Below are 22,922 nucleotides of genomic sequence, written 5' to 3'. Positions count from 1 at the left end.
AATACATTGGAGAGATTCTAAAGACATTAATTTCGGATAAATATAATATTAAAAACTCTTTTAACCTCAAAGATAGGTTGTCTGAAATATGTGTATGTGACGAAGATATTTTAGTGTCTTTTGACGTCGTATCTTTATTTACAAACATACCAACGACGTTAGCTTCTAAAATAATTTCGAACAAATGGGACAAAATAAAAGCCATTTGCCTGAGGGCTGCTGGTTTTCTCAACGCCCTAAGTGTGAGTGTAAACATTCTCATAGTTTAAATACGTGTCTGACATTGGTAGCAGTGTCTTTTTAAATTCAATAATAAACTTTTTTTGAATCTTTTAATAATCTGCACTGCTTAGAATTATAGTTTGGCTGTAAAAGGGGCTCAATATTTTCAACTTGCCTATTTATATACAGATGTCGGCTGCATGACGTAAATGAAATGAAAATGAAAATTGATTAAGGTCAGTCTTATTTTGTGCGTATCAAAATAGGATTATTTAGAATTTTCCATTCATACATGAAAACATCAACAAACATATCCAATCCTTCCACACAATCGCATACCTTTAATGATAATTTTTTAGGGCAGCGCGTGCTAAATGATAATTTCTCACACGCTTTCTCTCCATCGCCCTTTATAAGGCATTTGCTTTTCGTATCTACACCTTTTTTTGCTCAGCTATTAATAGTTTTATACTTTGCATATCTTTTTTTTAACTTACGGCGACCATAGCCCACATATGATAATAGGGAGTGTATATAATACTGCCTTTTTCTCTTGCATTGCTTCAATCGCCTTTTTAATTAGTTTAATGCATAGTGTCACCTGATTGTTGTTAAAAATTAATTTGTTTTTTGTTTCCAAGCTAATCGCATAAAAGGGCATTTTTTTATTTACTGACCTAATTGTGCTTTTGTTTTGCTTTGGTATATTGTATTTCAGCAATTCATAAGTTAATGTTAGGGTGGGTGACTTTTTATTAAATTTTTATAATACAATAGCTCAGCAGAAGATAAATTGATTTGTCGCTGACATAAAATAAAATATATTAAAATAGAATAAATTAAATTAAAACAAGCAAGGAAGGCTAAGTTCGGGTGTAACCGAACATTACATACTCAGCTGAGAGCTTTGTAGACAAAATATGGGAAAATCACTTTTTAGCAAAATGAAGCTAGGGTAACCCTGGAATGTGTTTGTATGACATGTGTATCAAATGAAAGTTGTTAATGATTATTTAAAACGTAGTGGTCCTTAGTTCTATAGGTGGACGCCTTTTCGAGATATCGCAATAAGGGTGGACCAGGGGTGACTCTAGAATGTGTTTGTACGATATGGGTATCAAGTTAAAAGTATTAATGAGGGTTTTAAAAGGGAGTAGCCCTTAGTTGTATATGTGAAGGCGTTTTCGAGATATCAACCAAAATGTGGACCAGGGTGACCCAGAACATCTTCTGTCGGGTACCGCTAATTTATTTATATATGTCATACCACGAACAGTATTCCTGCCAAGATTCCAAGGGCTTTTGATTTCGCCCTGCAGACCTTTTTCATTTTCTTCTACTTAATATGGTAGGCGTCACACCCATTTTACAAAGTTTATTCTAAAGTTATATTTTGCGTCAATAAACCAATCCAATTACCATGTTTCATCTCTTTTTTCATATTTGGTGCAGAATTATGGCATTTTTTTCATTTTTCGTAATTTTCGATATCGGAAAAGTGGGCGTGGTCATAGTCGGATTTCGGCCATATTTTATACCAAGATAAAGTGACTTCAGATAAGTACGTGAACTAAGTATAGTTAAGATATATCGTTTTTTGCGCAAGTTATCGTGTTAACGGCCGAGCGGAAAGACAGACGGTCGACTGTGTATAAAAACTGGGCGTGGCTTCAACCGATTTCGCCCATTTTCACAAAAAACAGTTATCGTCATAGAATCTATGTCCCTACCAAATTTCACAAGGATTGGTAAATTTTTGTTCGACTTATGGCATTAAAAGTATTCTAGACGAATTAAATGAAAAAGGGCGGAGTTACGCCCATTTTGAAATTTTCTTTTATCTTTGTATTTTGTTGCACCATATCATTACTGGAGTCGAATGTTGACATAATTTACTTTTATACTGTAAAGATATTAAATTTTTTGTTAAAATTTGACTTAAACAATTTTTTTTTTTTAAATGGGCGTGGTCGTTCTCCGATTTTGCTAATTTTTATTAAGCATACATATAGTAATAGGAGTAACGTTCTTGCCAAATTTCATCATGATATCTTCAACGACTGCCAAATTATAGCTTGCAAAACTTTTAAATTACATTCTTTTAAAGGTGGGCGGTGCCACGCCTATTGTCCAAAATTTTACAAATTTTCTATTCTAAGTTCAACTCACCTACCAAGTTTCATCGCTTTATCCGTCTTTGGTAATGAATTATAGCACTTTTTCGGTTTTTCGAAATTTTCGATATCGAAAAAGTGGGCGTGGTTGTAGTCCGATTTCGTTCTAAATAGCGATCTGAGATGAGCGCCCAGGAACCTACATACCAAATTTCATCAAGATACCTCAAAATTTACTCAAGTTATCGTGTTTACGACGGACGGACATGGCTAAATGAATTTCTTTTTTCACCCAGGTCATTTTGATATATAGAAGTCTATATCTATCTCGATTAGTTTATGCCGTTACGGATTACCGTTAGGCGAACAAAGTTAATATACTCTGTGAGCTCTGCTCAACTGAGTATAAAAAGAAAGGAAAATTAAATTAAATGGGGAAAAAAATAAATAAAATTAAATTAAATAAATATAAAAAAATAAAGAAAATAAAGTGATAGAAAGCAAAAGAAATGAAATTAGTTTAAAGAATAAACAAATTAAAAAAATAAAACGAGAAATAATAAAGTAAATTACAGTTAAATAAAATAAAATAAAATAAAATACATATATTGAAATACTATAAATTAGTATAAAATAAAACAAATTAAAATAAAATAATAAAATAAATTTCCATAAAAAACTAAATGAAATGAAAAGAAAGAAATTAAAATAAATAAAATGAAATTAAATAAGATAAATTTAAATGAAATAAAATAAAAAATTGTTTTTGTTTTATCGGCCTATTGATAAAGGATGCAAGGTTCGAAACGAGCTCAAGGCCAGAACAATTATTTTTTGTAATGATTGTTTTTTTTTGTTTTGAATTTTTCTGTAATTGAAAAATTGTATTTTGTTTTTGGAATAGTAAGTAGACAATTTTTCAGACAACCTGCCATAGCTGCGCAGATAGATCCATTTCGAAGGGTGTAGCTAACCATTTAGCTATACAGCGGTAGTTTGTTTGACTGATAAATTGCTCCTTCTATTCCTTCTTACCAAATATATTTATTCAGCGTTGCGCCATCTGTTGCAAGACACTGATAATGTTGGATTTGTTTATTGTCAATTACTTTGTTTGACATTTCCCAAGTGCTCTTGGTTTATTAACAATTGTTTTTGTCAATAGGCCGATAAAACAAACGCCATTCATTTCTGATGCAGCAGGCCTAGCTTCGGCGCAAGGAGAAATTATTCCATAAGTAAAGCACATATTTCAGTACCTAGGAAGAACAAGTACACACTCAACTATTAGCCCCGTTCACAGATACGTCCGCACACCTGACGGTGCTCGGGATCTAGACAGTAACACCGAAAACTTCTTATTGGCGTCACATTGAGAGCCTCTTTATTGAAATTGCGGTTAGATACCTAATGCGAGTCGCAGGACTGGATGGTATCTATCCAGCATTTCTGTAGTAAGAGGAGATCCACTATATCTCTAGCTCGCCTATATCCGAGGGGTGCAGAGGAGAGCCAATGCTTTCTCACACCAAAAATAGAAAATGGCTTCTATTACCACAGATCATTGTTTAAAATACTTCGTTTTGAAAGAAGTTGAGAAAATTATTGGTAAAGGCATCAGATTGAACACGCTGTAGTGCGCGAGTCCCCATTAGCCTACCTACCGCACATATACTAAGTCGACAGATGCAACCCCATACCCCCTGTGGACAATACTATAACTATTTCAAGAATCAAGTTTTAGGACATCCTGTGTCATTTAATACGATGGCCAGTAAGATTGACGAAGTATAGGTGTGCCGAAGTGGAATTAACACCAACACGAGTAAAACGGCCATTATTTCTTTCTCGAGGAGAATATCGCTGAAGGATACGGGAAAAATGCCGTAAATGGGAAGCGCTTGCCTGGGCATTTAGAGCAATTATGATAACCATCTCATCAGAAATGTAGCTCTTGGCATTTGCTGGTATTGCGCACATCCTAAGAATCACACAATATGCAAAAACTGAAAGTGCGGCTCTCAATCGTAGTAAAATAATTAGATTTTATAAGTGCTTCCAAATAGAGTTGAGGAGGAAATGAGGAGTATGGAATATTTTTAAAATAGAAAGCTTCTACCGAGACCACTAACTTGAGCTCATGAGGTTAGTGCTAATCAGCTCAAATCGCTTTCAACCCTAAATAAAGTTGCGTCATAAGTTTAGGCCTTGAGAACAAACAACCTTTACATAACTTGAAATTTGTTAGCATTCAGTTAGATTTTCATCATCGTAGTCTTCACGAAGGATTGGGACTGCCAAATATCTCGCTTTTAGATTTGGCGACCTCCTATACAAATAAACCTAATTTTCTATTTGAACATTCAAGGCCATCCAGAACCCCAAATCCAAAACAAAAAGCGCGCTCATAATGCCTCACCCTATACATGAAGCAATTAATAGTTTCTTAATGATGAACAAATACATATGACAATTTGCAAATTGACAAAGGCAGAGAAAGCAAGCAATGGTTTAAGAAGACCTTACCACCTCGAACAAATAGCAACATTATTATTTACATTTCTACAACTCTTCATATGAAGAATAAAATCAAATATAGACTAAGAGTGGATGGTTAGAGACCACTTGACCAGTTATGTGTTTTTGTTTTATAAAAAATTCTCATTGAAGCGCTTAAGCGTCCACCGGTCCCATACTTCAGCTCAATTGATGTCATTCATTTAATTCAGTACTGCTTGTTCTATTTTTATTGTTGGCTGCCGTTCAATGTAAGGTAGTGATGTATATAACCGAGGAGTTAGAATCGGGTACTTAAAAGAGCCGAGTCCATCGAAAATAGAAAATTAGGGGAACCGAAAAGATTATCCAAAGCACTAAGGAATCGAACTATATATGCAATGGTTGATTGTTCAAGATACTTTGGAATCAGAGGCTATTCATGAGTCCAAGAACGACCAGATGTGAGTGTCACAGCCTGCGAGAGGTATCCTGATTTCACTCACTATAGCTTATCGAGAGATCATAACTCGATTAAACCTTTAACTCCAAGTATTCTCCGTAAAGCGCTCATGGAATGAATGACACTTTCTTTTATTACGTTGGCTTCAGGTACGTAACGATTTCTGGACCTAATTAGGTTTGCTGGGCTATGCCCTAGGTAACCTACATTCCCTGATATGCGTAAGTATCTATGGAAAAGCTAAAATAATTAATAGTGAAATTGGGAGCTGAGAAGTGTTCCCAAAAGATCAGGTCGACTATGACCGGCCCTCCTTCATGACCTGGAGAATGTATGTCCGTTTTGGATGAATCTAAATCAAGAATCTCCCCGCTCCAACGGGTCTTATCAGCCTAGACAAGATATTAAGAATGATCGGGTTGTTGGTGGCGCTTGTAAGCGCGTAAGTCGAAGACACAGGGCTCCGCAAGCCCATAAGTATAATATAATACCCGTAAAGAGAAGTTTAATACATGAGATTGCGAAATTTCACCAGAAATAGTGCCCAATGGGAGAGCTGATGGATGTGGAGAGATCGCCAACACGGACAGGCTTAAGGTGATCGCTGTGGAAGAATGCGAGGCTGTAGGAGGACTCTTTTTCTCTAACGGGAATCAAAAAATTATATCATTTAAGTGGGTTTGGTAAGGTCAGAATAAGGCCTAAAACTAAACCATTCCTGCCCTTGATAGTTAAAAGCACCAGCGACAGTGACGGCAAAGTTTTTGGAGACGTTAAGGTTAATGACTTAAAACGCCTGCTAATCAAAGTCAGTGATGGTAGATCCGAAGGATCAACCAAATGAAAAATGAACTAAAGAGCAACAATCTATGTGTAATTCAACAACCGACTGAAGAGGTGCCTAAATTCACATCCGAACGGAGGCCACTTGCGCCATATGAGGCAACGGAAGTTCGTTATCCGGTCCCAAAATCCAGGCATTATGCCATCACGTCCTTGGGGCTTCTTCCAGTTGAGGGGAAACAGAAAGTCTGTAGGTATCAACCAGTTCTTCCACCGAACCGGATCACTAAAAACCGCACAGCACTAGCTACAAGGCTTTAAGGCAAAGAACATAAACAATGCAAGTCAAGTATCACTAGCTCATTATTACTATGCTTTGGTATACGCCTGCGACTGTCTCAATCTTAGAGTTAGTCAAACGGATAGCTCAAGAGCTACGGACGGCAGTTAAGCGCACGGCATTATTTAAATATAATTATTAAAAATAATTTTTATAACGGTTGTGCAGTGAAGCGTTGAGTACCAATTGCCTGACAAATTGCTACACAGTTTCTTGTGGTATACATGGACATTAAGGTGATCCCAAAAGAAAAATTGATAAATAATAATAATGCAAATAATTTTGTATAAGTCAAAAATAGAGTTGAGCGAACTCAAGTATTTAATGTGTCTTTTCCGCTGCTTTCCTGTGATCTCCGAGCCTAGACGCAAGCCTTTTGAGTACTGTCTAAAAATTTCGAAGACAAACAAGTCTCCAAGTAACGCATTCAACATAAGACTATAAACCTAAAAAGACTCACACTCAATACGGGCAAATAAAAACTGTACTGCGGTATCGAATTGAGGGTTTTTCCGAAAAATTAAATGTCCTTTTATCTAGCAGTGTGCTGAAATAGGGATTACTTAGAAGGGTAAAAGAGTAACGCCGTTTTCTTGAGATTGAAAACAATATCAATTTATATTGATGGAAAAGTGATGGACCAAAGGTATGCTGCTTCACGTCGGCGGCCTTAGAGGACGTATATGGGCATTCTAGTGCTTTGAGCGCTGCTTGGCTGTGCGAGTTTATGCATATATCAAGGTCGCTTACCCGATTCTCTAACAGCAAAATACAGGCTCTATATACCTAGTGTCTCTGCTTGGAAGACGGATGGATATTGCGACTTTTCGCCGTTCGGAGAAAATCCCCGCATCAACACCGCAGACCATTTTGGATACATCAGTGTAGAGTGAGGTTACGCCCTCTTTGTAAACTTTGTCGGCTGACCAATACTTTCTTGAGGAAAACCTCCCCTTGAAATTCTTGTCAAAGTTCATTGTGGATGATAGGTATTCTGTTGTCGTAGCCACGTTGTAGAGCATTCTTAGGATACCGCTAGGGCCATAAAGCTCTTCTTTCCAGCTTCTAGACTCCCTAAGTCTCATGGGTAAACTAGTAGCTATCAGGCGCATGTGGAGGTGCAATAGCAGCTGATTAAGAATAACATTTAGTGCCTTCGTTGAACTCTATCTAAGTGCTCCTGTTAACCCAGCACATGCTGCGTGCTTGTCCAGTTCTGGCCACTACACTGCTGTGACCGGAGTGTAAGCTTTGGTCTTAGGCCCCAGCACCTGTTGGCTATTCTCTTACACGAGCAGTATGCAATGTATGCTTTCTCTACTCTTCTATCAATATAGATTTTTCCGTTTATCTTGTTGTCTATTTCGACGCCAAGGTACTTTACTCTAGTTGATAAAAAGAGTTAAGTGTCACTTAGTGAGAGCATTCGAAGTTGAGATATTTTGGATTTGTTACTGAAAAGTATTAGTTCTGTCTTGCTTGCGTTGATATTGAGGCACTTTGCTGCAACCGAGGTGTGAATCCTGCTTAGCGCACCCTGTAAGATTTTGGTTAACGTTGAGGGAAGGATCCCGAAACTATGATTACTACTTCGTCTGCAAATGCCACTAATTTTACCACATTCCTATCCATTCCAATTTGTGTTATAAACGATATGTTGAGCTAGTTGTCAATTGATGCTGATGACGACTTTCACCTCTTCTGCTAGCTCATCAATCAACAAAATCGAAAAAATTATTATAGAGCTAACGTGTAAAAATAAATAGTTTCATTTTTTGGGACCACCCTATTATATGTACATACATCTACTTATAGTATGCCCGTAAAGCCATAAACTCATATGTGACGCGCCCCTATGACATAAAGGTTGAAATAATGACATCAAGTAACTCGCTAATTGTTGGGCGTTGGATGACCGCTTACTTCAAATATTCCAAAAAAATAAATAAATAAATAAAAAATTTAAATAGAATGAAGGACCTACATATGTAGATTTAAAAAATTGCCATAACTAAAAGTGATTGAATATTTGCACTGCATTACGCTAGATGGCAGCGCAAGCTGTATTGTACGCTAGGTGACAGTGCAAGCTGTAAGTTTTAATTGATTGGTTGCGCAAGATGCACACGGGTCAGGTTCGTTAAAAAAGAATTTAATTTTTTGTACCGAATTTTCCGGTATAAATATTTTTTCAACAAAGCATAAATTTTATTTTATTTTTTATCTCTCTCTTTAGTGCATAACTTTTAAACATATTCACAACAAAAACTCTGATGAAAATGGTGAAAATTCTTCAAGCCTATAACTTTGCCAAACAGCACACATACTCTCTAAATGGTGATATACTCTCCGCCTCATTGATCGATTCTAGTCGCATTGCTGTGAGTAGCGCTGAGCAATTTATCGAAATCTATGATATCGGTGGTAAGCAGCGACGTAATGAATTGAGTGGCATTGATTTGAATGCCATAACCACGGCAAGCGAATATGCTGCAGCTGAGACAGAAGCGGCAGCAGCAGCAGCCCAAGCAGCCGCAGATGAACGTTTACCCACAAAATATACGCTGGCGACAGTGGGTGAGGTGGTGCATTTGATTTACTGTGAAGCAGGTGAGTTGAAATATGTGTTACTGTACATAAATTAAAGTCTTAATTGAGGTTAGATAAGATGAGGTTACACAAATTGAGGTTATGTTAAAAGAGATGTTTCTGTTTTGCTAGACTTGACAGGAAAGCTTTATGACTAAATCCACCTATTCACCGTAACTAGAGAGCTCTGCATAACTACGTACAGGGTGTCTACAAATTGCCCCTGAAAAAAATTTGCACTTCATTTGCGCAGGCAACCAGTCAGTAGTCACTGGCTTAAACGTCCACCAGAAGCTCGTGTACTACCACAAATCAAGGTCGAGGAGACAGAAAACCACCTTGTGGCGAGCCTTTGTACAATCTCTTCTCGGATTTTTTTCCAACCCATTGCCCGGGGAGGATCGGAACTTTATAAAGCTCCGCTGGATCTAGATAGGAGGACGGTAAAACAATCCAAAAAGGTGATACCGATGTAGGCAATGCTATACCAGAGATGAATTTTTACACTCCGGTAATAGCCCCTGCTTGTACTAGATCGACTGCCGCGATAATGATTTCTTTAGCCCCTGGAAGCTTCGAATCAACTCATTGGCTTTCTGCTTTCAAAAAGACTTTTGCAGCTAACAACGCGTACTAACGTGCACAAAAGCTGGAGATTGATACAAAATAAGAGCTGAGAGTCGCAATGTATATGCAGCAACGAGCTTTCTGTCGTCGCAGTCTCTTCGGGACTGGAGATATGAGATACTCTACTATCGAAGCTGACTGTCGTTACCCAATGAATTGCACATAGGTTTGCTAATAGGAATCCAGGGTCGATGACGAAGCACTTGAAAATTCCGGGTTGAGAGGGCTGGTTAGGCAGGGGCTAATAAAATTATGTTATATTCCTAATTTTCATGATGTAAAATATATATATTTTACTTTATCTGCAGGCAAATATCTAGTCACACTGGAAAAAGAAACGCTAGGCACTCCAGTACAAACTGGCACAACAGGGATAAGTTGCACCAGCAGCAGCAGCAACACCGCTATTTGCCCGGAGGATGATACAAAAATGTTTGTGCGTATTTATGCAAATTTCTGGAAATTTCCCGAATCGAAACTCATCGATCTGCCCATAACGATACGAATAGCATCCATGACCACACCCAAAGCCCCACTCATAGAGAGCATCGACGTTATTGAGCTACCTTTACGTAATCCACCCGATCTTATACAATGTTGTCAGACATCTGGTAATATAATTGTGAGTAGCAAAGAGCGCATCTATCTCTACGAATATACGCAATGTATACACGAGACGACACAGCCACGATTTTCCTACATCGATTTCTTACCTTTTAAATTTTTTGTTAATTTAAATTTTGTGCCATTACGTTTGTGTCTCGCTGAGAATGTTATAGCCGCAATGAATAATCGCTACTGTGTAGCTTTCAAAGTGGTCGATGTGGTGGGCAGCAGCGCTGCTGGTGGTGCACATTGCAGTCCGCTCGATAATGAGTATGCTGGCGGTGGTGGTGGAGGCAGAGGAGATTGTGGTGGTGGTGGTTGCTTAGACGATGTGGCCGATGTTGATGTCGACGAGGCAATCTCGAGTACAGAATCAGGTTTAATGAGTAAGGCAAGCGCTGGTCCCTCGAGTCACAATAGTTTTGAAACAGATTCGCTGGAAACGACATCAAGTGGACGTCCGTTGGGTGTAGCAGGATTTCCTGGTCGAACACCTACTGATTTTAATGTAGCGCGTATAGTTAATTCTGCATGTGGACGTGAGTTCGAGATAGATTTGAAATCGCAATGGGAGCTGGGGGATTCTGTAAGTGTTGGCGGCGGCGGTGGAGGTGGACCAACATCAATTTGTAGCGGTGGTGCCGATACACAAGAGATAGTAATTATGCCAGCGCGTGCTAGCGATATTAAAATTAAGTTGGTTAACGAGGCCAAGGCGATGAGTGTGCAGGTGAGTTTTTTTCATAGAAAGTTTGTTTAAAACTTCATCATCCTCTTTTACAGCGCGTTTCTGGTCATGGCAATATGACTTACGCTTACAACGATGACATCAGTGTTCAATATGATGTACGCAAGCTTTTGCAGATTTGTATGAAATCCTCAGAGCCTAATGGACGTATAGTGGATATTCTGCGTTGCATGGATTTGAAGGCCATCTATCAACGTAATCCACATGATGATGGTTTAGAGGACTCTGAATATGAGATGGGTAATCAGCAAGTGCCGGGTGCTGTCACTACAACCAAACATGCCAATCGACGTACTCTCAAATCTGGCCAACATCAAAGTTGCGTGAGTTATGCTTTGTTGGTGGCGAGTAGCGTGGATGGTTATCTTTATCAGTTTTGTGCTCAGGGTAAGTTGAAATTTCGCACTCACGCTTCTCTCGGTATTGCAGGGGCTTCTGACGTTTTCGTTTATGAGAACGGAAAATACCTAATGAACCTTAATAGCTTTCCTCGCAGGAACTGCTTTCACATGTTTCAGGGCGACATTTTTAAAGTTGTTTTGTCCAGAGATCATTTGGGCAAGGCGAATCCACACTAGGTGGTGGCAAAGCGAATTCAACCAATTCGTCAACCAATTCGCCGTGCAGAAGAATGTCAAGTCAAAAGAAAATTTTCATTGATTCCGATTAACTGACATGTTGTAGTACAAGGCGTTGTATGGAAAATAATCAAGAAGAAGCAATCAGCTGTTGGGATAACAACACCTGGTACTGAATTCGCCTTACCGCGCCAAAGCTTCTACCAATACATGCTTTACGATCTGTTTGTAGTCTTGCCGCCTATTTCCCTCGTTGTTTGATTTCCCAAGGATTGGGGACTGTTCCGAGTACGTCTGTCTAGCGGCAAGAGCTGGCATTCGATGTTAGGAGTTTACAGAGGTTCATTGGGGTCAGTGCGTAGAATATTCCAGCTGGAAGACGCATTACGATGTGACTAAAATTGACAGCTCCAAATGTTCGAGGGATTGAAAAATTGCTCCCGCTGCAGTAGCAGACTCATATCCGATAAAGGGCTGGCCACATCTATAACACTGCCATAAACTTTCGGGAAATATTTTTGCGATTACAACAATAGTTTTCTCTTCTACTGAAAACCATTCAAGTCCAGTCAATCCTTCCTGCATAGCATGAATAAATTGAGCTATCTGTATATTTCTACTATATTTCGCATTATAGTGACCGAGGCGATATAGTGTGCATATCTCGGTGAGAATGTATTACCAGGCATTTCAACGCAATGGCGTCCGAGCAGGAACATTAACCATCGACGCAAATTTTTGAATTTCTTTAATTGTCTAAATTCAGAATCACCTCAAACAAACACAGTGCATAAAATCAAATTTAAACTTTCTTTAAGGTAATAAATCATTTTTATTTCATCCTCCCCCAGGCAAATGGTACAGCGAAAATGAGAAACCAATAGCGATCTACTCATTCACGGCGCCCGTTCTGAAAGTGCACATTAACGATTATGTAATTTATGCCATCACCACAGAGTCCGTGGAGACGCACACCTCACGCATTGGACATAAATTGTACAATAATCGTTTTGAATATCCCACGCTAGGTGGCCTGTTCCCCGAGGAATCTAGTCCTGATGTAAATTCGGCCATTGCTGTCATTGGTCTTTGCGCCTTCATGCATGTACAATATGTATGCGTGAATCGCAATAAATTGGTGTTAATCACAAATAGCGCATTGGCCAACAACAGCACAGATGCCGTTAAGAGGCGCAGTGGGGGCGCCGGTAGTATCGCTTCGAGCGTTAGTAGTGGACGTAATATAGCAGCGCGTATCTTAGCCGAAACGAAGGTGAAAACTTTATTACGCAGCAGTAGTAATAGTACTGCACAACAACAACTACAAAATGAATGGACATTGTACAATTTGGAGGTGCCCATGGTGGAGCATGTTATTGAAGATTTGGAAGCGATTGCTGAATCATATCGCGCAGCAAGTAGCACAAATTTTTACGATTTAATGGAGGAAGCACATGTGATGTTACGTCTTACGCTAACGCTACAGTGCGAGCAGTTGAGTGAGGCGCGTGAACAGCAACTGCGCAGTAAATTTGTAGAGAATTGCAGAAGATTGGCAGACTTTTCAATACGGTGAGTTTATTTGTTTAATTTGTATACCCAGTAGTGCAAGCACATAACTATGTTTTGTTACGATAAGGTTAGGTTGGGTGATCGCTTTTCTGTAAGGGACAGCGCACTTGGACTCTTTTTTGTGGGTCTATTGTTTTGCCACATATGTGTCACCACAAACCTTTCAACCCAGCTTTTACTAACCTGGGTCGAGCCCAACCTATCCGTAAGCAGAGTGTAAGTGGCCAGCGGAGTCCCATAGCCGTCACTTGAAGACCCCATTTGTGCCAGGGCACATGGCTATCCCTGGCAACTATCAGGATGATCTTTTGGCTCGGGCAGGTACTGGAGAATTGAACGTGTCTTCAAGTGACGGCTATGGGACTCTGCTGGCCAATTACTCTCTGCTTACGGATAGGCTGGGCTCGATCCAGGTTAGTAAAAGCTGGGTTTAAAGAACACATCTACATAATGAGGCGAGAATACTCCCCACCAGGGAGAGAAATGAGATGTTAACCAAACCAATCCTGTTGAATACCAAGAAACCTGGGAATCCTAACAGACATCTGATTGATGAATCAACACCGCCCAGGGGCTTAAGGAGTCATCTACGTAAGCATTATGAGGAAATACGGCACCTGAGAACTCAGCCGTATGAAGCCAAAAAACACAAGCAGGTCCTCAGTGAACTCCACAAACAGGCGTCGGACCTTTATGCCAGGAATTGCCCGGTGAATCCAGTACTCGAAGAACAATACCCTAAACTTGCGGAAAGGGAACGCACACTCCCCAGGGAAACGCGAGTCACTCTACTCAACTTCGATCTGGATACTGTAACAGGTTAAACTCTTACCTATCTCGAATCAACCCCGACATACAAAATGTATGTATGCCCTGCTTGCAATGTATCCCCACAAGACACCAACCATCTCTTCAATTGTAATGTGGAACCAACGCCTCTAACACCCCTCTCATTATGGTTCACCCCTGTTGAAACAGCAAGTTTCCTTGGACTCCCGTTATAGGATATTGATGACAATTTGTGATCGGTCGCACCTATTGGATGGGGCGAAGCACTGCTACAACAACAACAACAACAACATGTGCCCTGGCACCAAGATAATTTATCAGAAGGTAGATAAATCCACCGCCAAAGAGGTCAAGCTAAACCTCACAGCCCACGGGCTCACGGTGGCAGAGCTTAGCACTTTGACAGCTGTCTGAGTATCTGAGTAGATGTTAAATTCGCCAATAATTATAGCGGTGGATGGCATCCCATCTACCGCATCCTTTACATCTCCGACCCCTGTCTTGGGGTTACGTTAAGTAGAACTGGTCGATATGCGAGGTCGTAGACTGTATGAGCTCATAGTGTTGCCAGAAGTTTGCGCAACGACCAAACTGAAAAACCCTATCAGAAACAAAGACCTATGTTATAAAGTTACTGCATCCTCTTGGAAAATATTAGAAGATTTCTACGACCTACCCTACTAGCTGTTAGATCTGATAGCTGTGCCACTTCTAATAGCTGTAGTCTTAGCTGGGCGAACGCAGAGCACGAGCACAAAACTTGCTCGATTCCGGCCTGGACCCATCCGTGAACAGGTTCACCAGAATCCCGTCCCATATTATTTGCCCGCGTTACTTAGCCGTATTGCCGCCACACGATTAAACGCCTTCATTATCTTAACTGAGGGGACCCTATAATTCTATTTTTCCTGAGAGTGAACTTCTCTTAATCTCAACACTGAAACCAGGATCACACATTTCACATCTTTTCCCCACACCTTACCTTGCATTAGGCGCTGAGGTGTTTGTTCAATACGATGGTGACAAACTTTTCTTTAGACTTCTAAGCTGATATATTGGCAAAGTCCCAAGGCCATGCACTTTGGCATCTGCAGTTACAGATAATTTGAATGCGCTGGGGAGCCATGCAACTACTTCAACCGGCTTGGAAATGTAAGTTGACGCTTCTTCGGTTTTCATATTGCCAAAACGGGAGGCAAACGTTGGGCGGTTGCAGCGAATTAAGGAGTTTATAATATACCAACCAAAAGTCATGACTATCGTAAGAGGCGACTTAGATAAACCGACCCGAGAGTTCGAGGCGTAAACAACCATCCCACCCGTGGTAGTCGTCCTAGTACCAAAAGGTGCTAATACCGGTGCGTACCGGATTAATATCCGGCAAAGGTGTGTACATATCCGTAACACTTCAGTTTAAGGTTACAGCAACAACAAAACACACATAGTAAACTTTAAACTGGCTTTTCTGGTGCCGTAACTAGTTCCGGAGCTCCCTCCTTCGACCAAAGAAGCAACGATCATAAACTTTGTGCGTATTTTATTAAGATTAATGACGAAAAATCAATCGCAGACGGTTTGGCATGATGACTGCTTTCACTGACCAGACTGCATAGGAGACAGATTGTGGGACTAAGCGCGTGATCAGAATTCGTAATAACCCAATGTGGCATTTCTGCCTCAACACTCACTACTGAGTATATAATTACAACTTGAACTTAGTATTGCAGTGTATTCCAAGCGGAAGTCGCTGCGATTAAGGATGCGGTGGATGAAATGCTATCCAGTGCTACTACGGTTAGGGAATTTAACATCTACTCTGATAGCCAAGCGGCTATCAAGGCCTTGAGGTCAACTACAGTGCGATCGAGGGTGGTCTGGGAGTGCCTGACCTCGCTTGCGATTGCATCGAATTATTTTAAAATTAAGATTATCTGGGTCCCGGGTCATAGTGATATCCCGGGTAACTGTCAAGCGGATCTCTTAGCCCGCATCGGTACAACTGAACCGGATGAAGATGGCTATAGCGATTTCGGGATTCCGCTGGCCACCTGTGGATTGCTTCTCCATAGCTGGGCCTCGAGTCAGCTCAGCAAACGTTGGGCGGACACCACGTCTAGCAGGGTAGCAAGATCTTTCTGGCCGAAATTGGATGGCAGGAGGTCTGCTCACCTATCAATGGTCATTGGAGTTCTGCCAGGGCACTGTCCCATGGGTATCCATGCGGTACGTCTCAATATACTGCAAACTCCATCATGCTGCAGCTGTATAGAGGATGATGAGGTGGAGTCATCACATCACTTTATGCTTCATTGCCCAGCTTTTGCCAGAACAAGGCGAAGGTACTTTGGTCGCGACTCACTTGCATTTTCCGAGGATTTATCCAAGGTTGAAATCGGTATCATTCGTAACTTTATCATTTCTACCCAACGATTCTCTACGTAGCTTTATCTATGTTACCGTTACTTTATTTTATTGTATGTGGTATCACAACGGACCTTCATGTTGCCTAAGTGAGTTTCCCCTATCACGGTAGCTACCACCAAACCTACCCTAACCTAGTATTGCTCAAATGTCATCAATTATTAATCAAAACTATTTACAGTTCACGCAAAAAGGAAATTTACCTGCAAGCAACAGGATTTTATAAAATGTGTAATCTACAATTGGCAGATATCTATACAAATTATATCAGCGCTTATGTGCAGCCCGCATATAACGGTGAACATCTACAACAACAACAGTTACCATTTGGTAACTGCAGCAATCCAACAACCACAAGCGATGATATGCAATTAATTGGTTTGATTTATACCGTAAAAATGTTCCTTCTCGGTTTGGGCACCGATCGTCAATTAGCCTCCTTTCTGAATCAGTTGGTGAAGCCATTTTTCACACCAAATCGCGTCGTTGAACAAGGCTATTCACAAGTGCCTTTATCATTGGAGTTTCTAAATATGTTTATTAAATTTTCACAAAGTGATATACCACAAATAATGTTAAATTCACCAGTGGTGGCAGATGCGATTAGTGGAGAGTTGGTGAATTACCTGAAATATTTGGATAAACTGTGAGTTGTTGGAATGATATAATTTTTTTCTTTTCGTACTCGCTTTTTCTCTCTTCATTTTCTTCTCTTTTGGTTTTTTTTTTTTGTTTTTTTACTCCGCTGTCATTTTTATTTTTTCATGTTTATTTTTTTAATTTTTTTTCCTTTTCTCTCGCCAATTCTTTCCCAATCTCTCCCCCTCTTTATTTCCCCTTTTCTCTTTCTTTCCTTTTCGCTGTCCTCTTTTTTCTTTAACAATCTCTTTCACGCTCCTCTTTTCACGTCCTCTTTATTTCCTTTCGTCGTTGTCATTTTGGTATTTTTCCATTATTTCATTTCCACTTTCTTGTTTTTCTGTTCACTTGCTAATTTCGTAATTTTTCCTTGTTAGTTTTTCTTCCTTTATTTATCTGCCTCATCACCATTCCGTTTAATAATTTAATAGCATTTTCCATTTCGTTGCACTTTTATATTCCTTCTTTTTCTATGATTTTTAATTGCTTTTGCTTTTCATTCATTGTTTCTACATATTTGATTTTCGTATAGTTCATTGAATGATTTCTTGTCTTTTTTTCTTTTCTCTAGCTTTTATCATTACTGATTTCTGTTTTCGCTTATCCGTTTTGTTTTGTTCTGTTACTTTTCTCATTTATTCCTGCTTTTCTTTATTTGTTATTCTTTTTTCATTTTCCGTTAGTCTACTTTTTCCTTCGTTTTCGTTTCTATCTTTGTCTTTCCTGTTACGTTTTCTCTTCTTTTGCTTTTGTATATGTCCATTATGTTGTTTTTCTTTTCTTGTCGCTTTTTTCGCTTTTACATTCTCCTCCTTTACTTTTATTTTTTCTTGGATATAAGTTTGCCCTTCCTTCCCTTTTCCCTTTTATGCTTGTTTTCAGTTTTCCTTCCCTTTCCATTTATCTTTTTGGCTTTTGTTCATTTTTATATTTTCCGAATTATTTTTTCTTTTTCCGTAATGTCCTCATTTTACAATAATTCTTGGTCCTTATTCGCCATTTGTTTTTAATTCTTTTAATATCCTTTTATTTCTTTGCCTTTTCATTCATTATTTTCCCATCTTTCGTTTTCTGTATCCTTTTAATTTTCTTTTGCCTTCACTGCTTCATTGTCCATTTTTTCCTTTCCTTATTGATTTCCTTTCTTTTTCTTTTCCTATTACTGTTATTTTTGTATCCACCTCCTTTATCTTTTTTCGTTTATTATTTTCTTATTTTTATTTATTCTTCTTTTCCTTTTGGTTGTGCGATTTTTTCTTTCCTTTTCCTCTTCCTATCTCTAGTGTTACTTTTCTCTTCGTTCGCCCATTTTTGATCCATCTTCTTTTTCTCCGTTTACCGTTTCTCTTTCTTTTTCCTTTTTCATTTTCCTATAACTTCTTTCGTCGGTTTGTTATTTTCATCTTTCTTATCCCATAGTACTTCCTTCTTTCCCCTCCCGTTTTTATTTTTCATTCTTTTGATTTCCTTATTTTCTTTTTTCCATCATTCTTGTCCCATAGGATTCCTCGTTTTTCATTTACTTTTTATTTTTTATTTTGTTCAAATTTTTATTTCCTTCTTTCTTTTGATTTCTTATTTCCTTTTTCTAATTTAAATTTTTTCTTCATTAAACCTTTTTTGGCCCTTCTATCTTTTCTAATTTATCGTTTCTCTTTCCTTTACCTTTATCATTTTTCTATAACTTCTTTCGTCGTTTTCTTATTTTCATCTTTCTTATCCAATATTACTTCCTTTTTCCCCTCTCTTTTTCATTTTTTTTATTTCCTTATTTCCATCATCCTTATCCCATAGGATCTCTAGTTTTTCATTTACTTTTTATTTTTTTTTTATTTTGTTCCGATTTTTTTCCTTCCTACTTGAAATTTTACTTTTCTATTCTTTTTCCTTTTCTGATTTTCTTTTCGCTTCTGTTTTTCATTTTCCTTCCTTCTACCTCTTTCACTTATTCCTTTTCCTATTTCCATTATATTAATCACTGTTTGCTTTCCGCTTTACTCTGCTTTTTTATTCCTGTTCTCTTTACATTTTCGTTTCCATTTTCATTACTTTGTGTTCTTTTCTTTTTTATATTTCTTTGGTTTTTTTAATTTTAATACTTTTTCATTTATCGTTCCTATTTATTTTTTCTTTCTTTTGTTTTTTGTTTCATTTTGTCTCCCTTTTTCCTTTTTTTCTCTTATTGCTTTCATTTTATTTTGATTGTACTCTTCTTCAAATTTATGACATTATTCTTTTGTAGTTATTCATCATTTTCACAAAATTTCTCTCTTTATTTTTCCATATTCTTTTGTCTCTCTTCTTTACTGAATTTCACCATTTTTTATCTTTCGGTTAGTATTTGCATCTTTTTCTGCGTGCTCTACTTTTTTCGCTCTTTATCTCTTTCCGTTTCACTCTTTCATTCTATTGTATGTCCTCTTTAAATTTTACTTTATCATTAATCCATTTCCCAAAATTTTTCTTTCCTAAAACCAGCAACCCCGATGAGAATCTTCTACTCGCCGTTACTGCTTGTCGCATGTCCAATTATTTTCTCGCTGAAGAGGTGGTCGCTCGCTTAAATCGACGCGAATTGGCTGTGGCTCTCATCAAGCACAAAAATGTCCTTTTCGATGACAGCACTGGATTCTTTCAACGTCGCGTCTCATATAATTATGATGCTCTAAAGTCGCGTTATAACTTCACCGGTGGTGCCGGAGCTGGCTGCGTTCAGCAACAAAAATCTACACTTACGTCGTTTATACGTAAGCAACATAAACGTAAAATCTCATTTAGTCAACTGCAATGTGCAAACCCTCCAGGCACACCCCCTCATCTTGGACACGGAGTTATATCATTTTCTGATTTTACTGAAACAATTTTATTGGCTACTGAGAATGCGGAATTGATTGAAGCTATCAGTGATGTATTCATACATGCTCTATGTATTGAGCATAGCATTACACTGGAAATTATATTGCAACTCTTCCTTAATTATATTGCCTCGCACATCGGTCATAAGGGATACCAAACCTCGCAAAAGGTTTTTGTTAATATTTTACAGGTGAGTAGAAAATTTTGATTTTCTTGTTGGGTCCACTGGAGGATAAAGTTCTGAATCTGATGATTGTGGTATATGACTGCATAGGAAGGGCTAACCCAGTAAAAATTCAGAAGTCCTTCCGAGAACTGTGGATAGAAAAAGGTAGTTGATTGATTTGTAAACACGGGAGCGGGTTCACCGGAGGTTGTTATAGGCATCGCAACATATTGTAACGAATTTAGGGAAACTCCGCTTGTTTTACACCTTCTACTAACGTTCGTATCGCTAAACTGTTGAATAAATAATTCCAATATTCAATAATGCAAAATGGTCTTTATTAGAGTACTTCACAATAAACCTTATACTTAGCAAACAATAGCGTGCTTAAATCAAAACTGATTGCGCTTACTCAGCTTTTGCTCCTTTTATACTTTCTGCTGTGTCGTTCGCATACTTCTAGGCGTTTCTTCTTCTAGAATTTACTACTTGTTTACCAGCTATAATCTCACCAGCTATAACTACAGATGCACGTTTATAGCTTCTCATATGCGCGTGTATATGTGAGTGATACTTCGACCGATGATTGCATACTTTCGTGAGCATCTCAGATATATGCATGTGTATGTGTGAGAACTACTTAGCTGATTATTGCATACTTTTGTGATTATCATCTCGGCTGCTGTATGTACATATGTGTAGACATAATGTGCTGCTTACAAGTGACTGCTTAGTATCGGCTTAGAGATGATAGTATGCCTTAGTGTTGCTAATATTCGTTACAATATATGTTGTAATGGAAGGACAAGGGCTCTCAATACATATATAAAACAAATAGAGTTCTCCCTAGAGGCCAAAGAAATTGCTCTGGGAGCCTTTCTAGACATTGATTGGTCGTTCATGCCATATATGGGGGTATCAGGAGTGCCCTGATTATATAACGAGTAGAGGGGGAGTGTACTAACAGACTTCCAGTAAATCGAAACTGTCAAACGGTAGTGCAATGGGACTATAGTCCAGAGAATAGTGCCACAAGCAATTTTCTGTCTCCTATACTCTGGACTGTTATTGTAAACGAGCTTCTGGTGGACCTTACGGACGATGGCTAGCGAGTAGTTGACTTCGTTAATGACTAGAGCCTCCAAGTCTAACGTTTGGCAGCTACCCATGCAGTTACCTGGTGTCCTGGTCGGAGGTAAATTTTCGCGAGCGTTGTGCGATATTTTTTTTCCAGATTGGGAACGACGGGTACATAAGCATACCTGCCAAACATTACAGAAACTCCAATATTTTTCCGGGCATTTGTTTGAAGGATGAAAACTTCGTTTTTTGTTAAAATATCCAGTTTTCACAGTAGCGAGGCTATATTGTCTTGTCACAGACATGCTTGGTACTTAAAGGTTCATCTGTGGGACTGAAGATAGCTATATCTCAAAGTATGTATTGTAGTAGAAATGCAAATGTTTTGACATTATATATAAGAGAATATATTTCTGAGTCTAAGCGCTTCTTCCGTAGCGACGCTTACATAATTTACACTTTTCACTTAAATAAATCACGATTAAAAACTTCTTGCACTCCTCAAGGTCTACTACTATGACTATTTCGATGTGAATCCAATGCAAAATCCAGACGATATGCCTTCGGCTACACCGCCACATATAGGTGGCGCTAGTGGCTGTGGTGATGAATATGATGAAACTTCTTCAAAAGCTCCATCTCTAAACAGCGAACGTGATAATGAATCGATTGCTAACTCTTTGCCCGGCTCGAATTCGATTGCCAGCTCATCAATGGACGAACGTAGCTATACACATCCTACAAATCGTAATCGCATCGGCTATGATCAGTTGCAAGATCAAAATTCACCATATAAACGTACGATGACATTATCACCCAATCATCAAATGAGCAATAATGACATCAATGGTCAACAGACGCCACCACAAAGTAATAGCGATGCTGAAACAAATTTGAAAGGCCTCAAAATACTATTCCGTATGTATATGGGACGTTTGAAGGCATTAAGTGATCTCATAACTGATCTTCAATCGGCTGATATTGAACAACAACCGGTCAATGAGGAATTTGTAGGTTTACGCATGGAATGTATTCAATTTATGATACGTCATTTACAAGAATTACGCGCACAAAAACAACAAAATATCATACTGCGCCAAAATCCGGCTACTCAACACTCATATTATTATGCGAGATCTGCAAATAGCAGTATTGCACAACCGAATGGTGTCGATGAACGGAAAGTTGTTTATGTTCCATTTATACCGGATTATAAGTTGAGCGGCGTTGAATTTGGAAGTTATATCAAATCATATATAAGACCAATTCCATGTTTGCTTGATCGTCCGCAATATTTGAATCGTTTGCCACCATTTCGTCGAGACGATTTTAGTTATCCCAATCGCGATGAGGGTGAGTGTGAGGTGCGCTTTTTGGGTTGGCATAATGAGCTGTTGACGTTGACACTCAAAATACAGGTTTGTTTGCGATTAGGAGTTCTTTTGAGAGAACGACCGAACAACGATTTTTAACTTTTTAAAAGCCAAAAGGAGACGATGTAGGAGGTATGCGCAAAGAGACCTTTGGTCATATGAATGAAGCCCACATTAAAAAAAAAAAGTCGTAGTTCGGTCGCGCTCAAAGTCCTCAACACAAATATTTTTAAAAATTTCTCTTTATATTTCCAGTCGCTTTTGGCATCAACAAAAATTGATCGTGCGATTGTCGAAGAGTTTATCGCGTTCATACAAAAGACGCCGGATCTGATTGGAATCGATAGCTTCTTAGTGATTGTTTTACCAAAGCATTTAGCAATCAATTACATGCTGAACTTTTGTCCCGAATATATGTGGCAGTATGGAAAGGTGGGTATCGAAAACTGTTGTTGTTGGT

General features: G+C 38.7%; 2 protein-coding genes across 5 annotated transcripts in view; one reads left to right on the top strand and one right to left on the bottom strand.

Moving 5' to 3' along the window:
• Nucleotides 1–22,922, bottom strand: part of Trl (Trithorax-like) — a 291,079-nt gene that overhangs the window by 204,312 nt on the left and 63,845 nt on the right. The window lies entirely within an intron of this gene.
• Nucleotides 1–22,922, top strand: part of LOC137253625 (uncharacterized) — a 130,174-nt gene that overhangs the window by 105,770 nt on the left and 1,482 nt on the right. For 2 of the 4 annotated variants that reach the window (XM_067790898.1, XM_067790897.1), the window contains exons 2-9: nucleotides 8,655–9,028; nucleotides 9,943–10,970; nucleotides 11,024–11,375; nucleotides 12,418–13,138; nucleotides 16,530–16,994; nucleotides 19,466–20,033; nucleotides 21,596–22,507; nucleotides 22,718–22,894. In XM_067790898.1, coding sequence (XP_067646999.1) covers nucleotides 8,692–9,028; nucleotides 9,943–10,970; nucleotides 11,024–11,375; nucleotides 12,418–13,138; nucleotides 16,530–16,994; nucleotides 19,466–20,033; nucleotides 21,596–22,507; nucleotides 22,718–22,894 — 4,560 coding nt within the window. In that variant the 5' untranslated portion in view covers nucleotides 8,655–8,691. Of the gene's footprint in view, nucleotides 1–6,616; nucleotides 6,655–8,440; nucleotides 8,554–8,654; nucleotides 9,029–9,942; nucleotides 10,971–11,023; nucleotides 11,376–12,417; nucleotides 13,139–16,529; nucleotides 16,995–19,465; nucleotides 20,034–21,595; nucleotides 22,508–22,717; nucleotides 22,895–22,922 lie in introns of those variants that run through there. The other 2 variants (XM_067790900.1, XM_067790899.1) reach the window with 2 other exon arrangements.

The sequence above is a fragment of the Eurosta solidaginis genome, chromosome 5 (assembly GCF_040869045.1).
Source record: "Eurosta solidaginis isolate ZX-2024a chromosome 5, ASM4086904v1, whole genome shotgun sequence".
NCBI lineage: Eukaryota > Metazoa > Arthropoda > Insecta > Diptera > Tephritidae > Eurosta > Eurosta solidaginis.
This window is presented reverse-complemented; position numbering and strand designations above follow the sequence as displayed.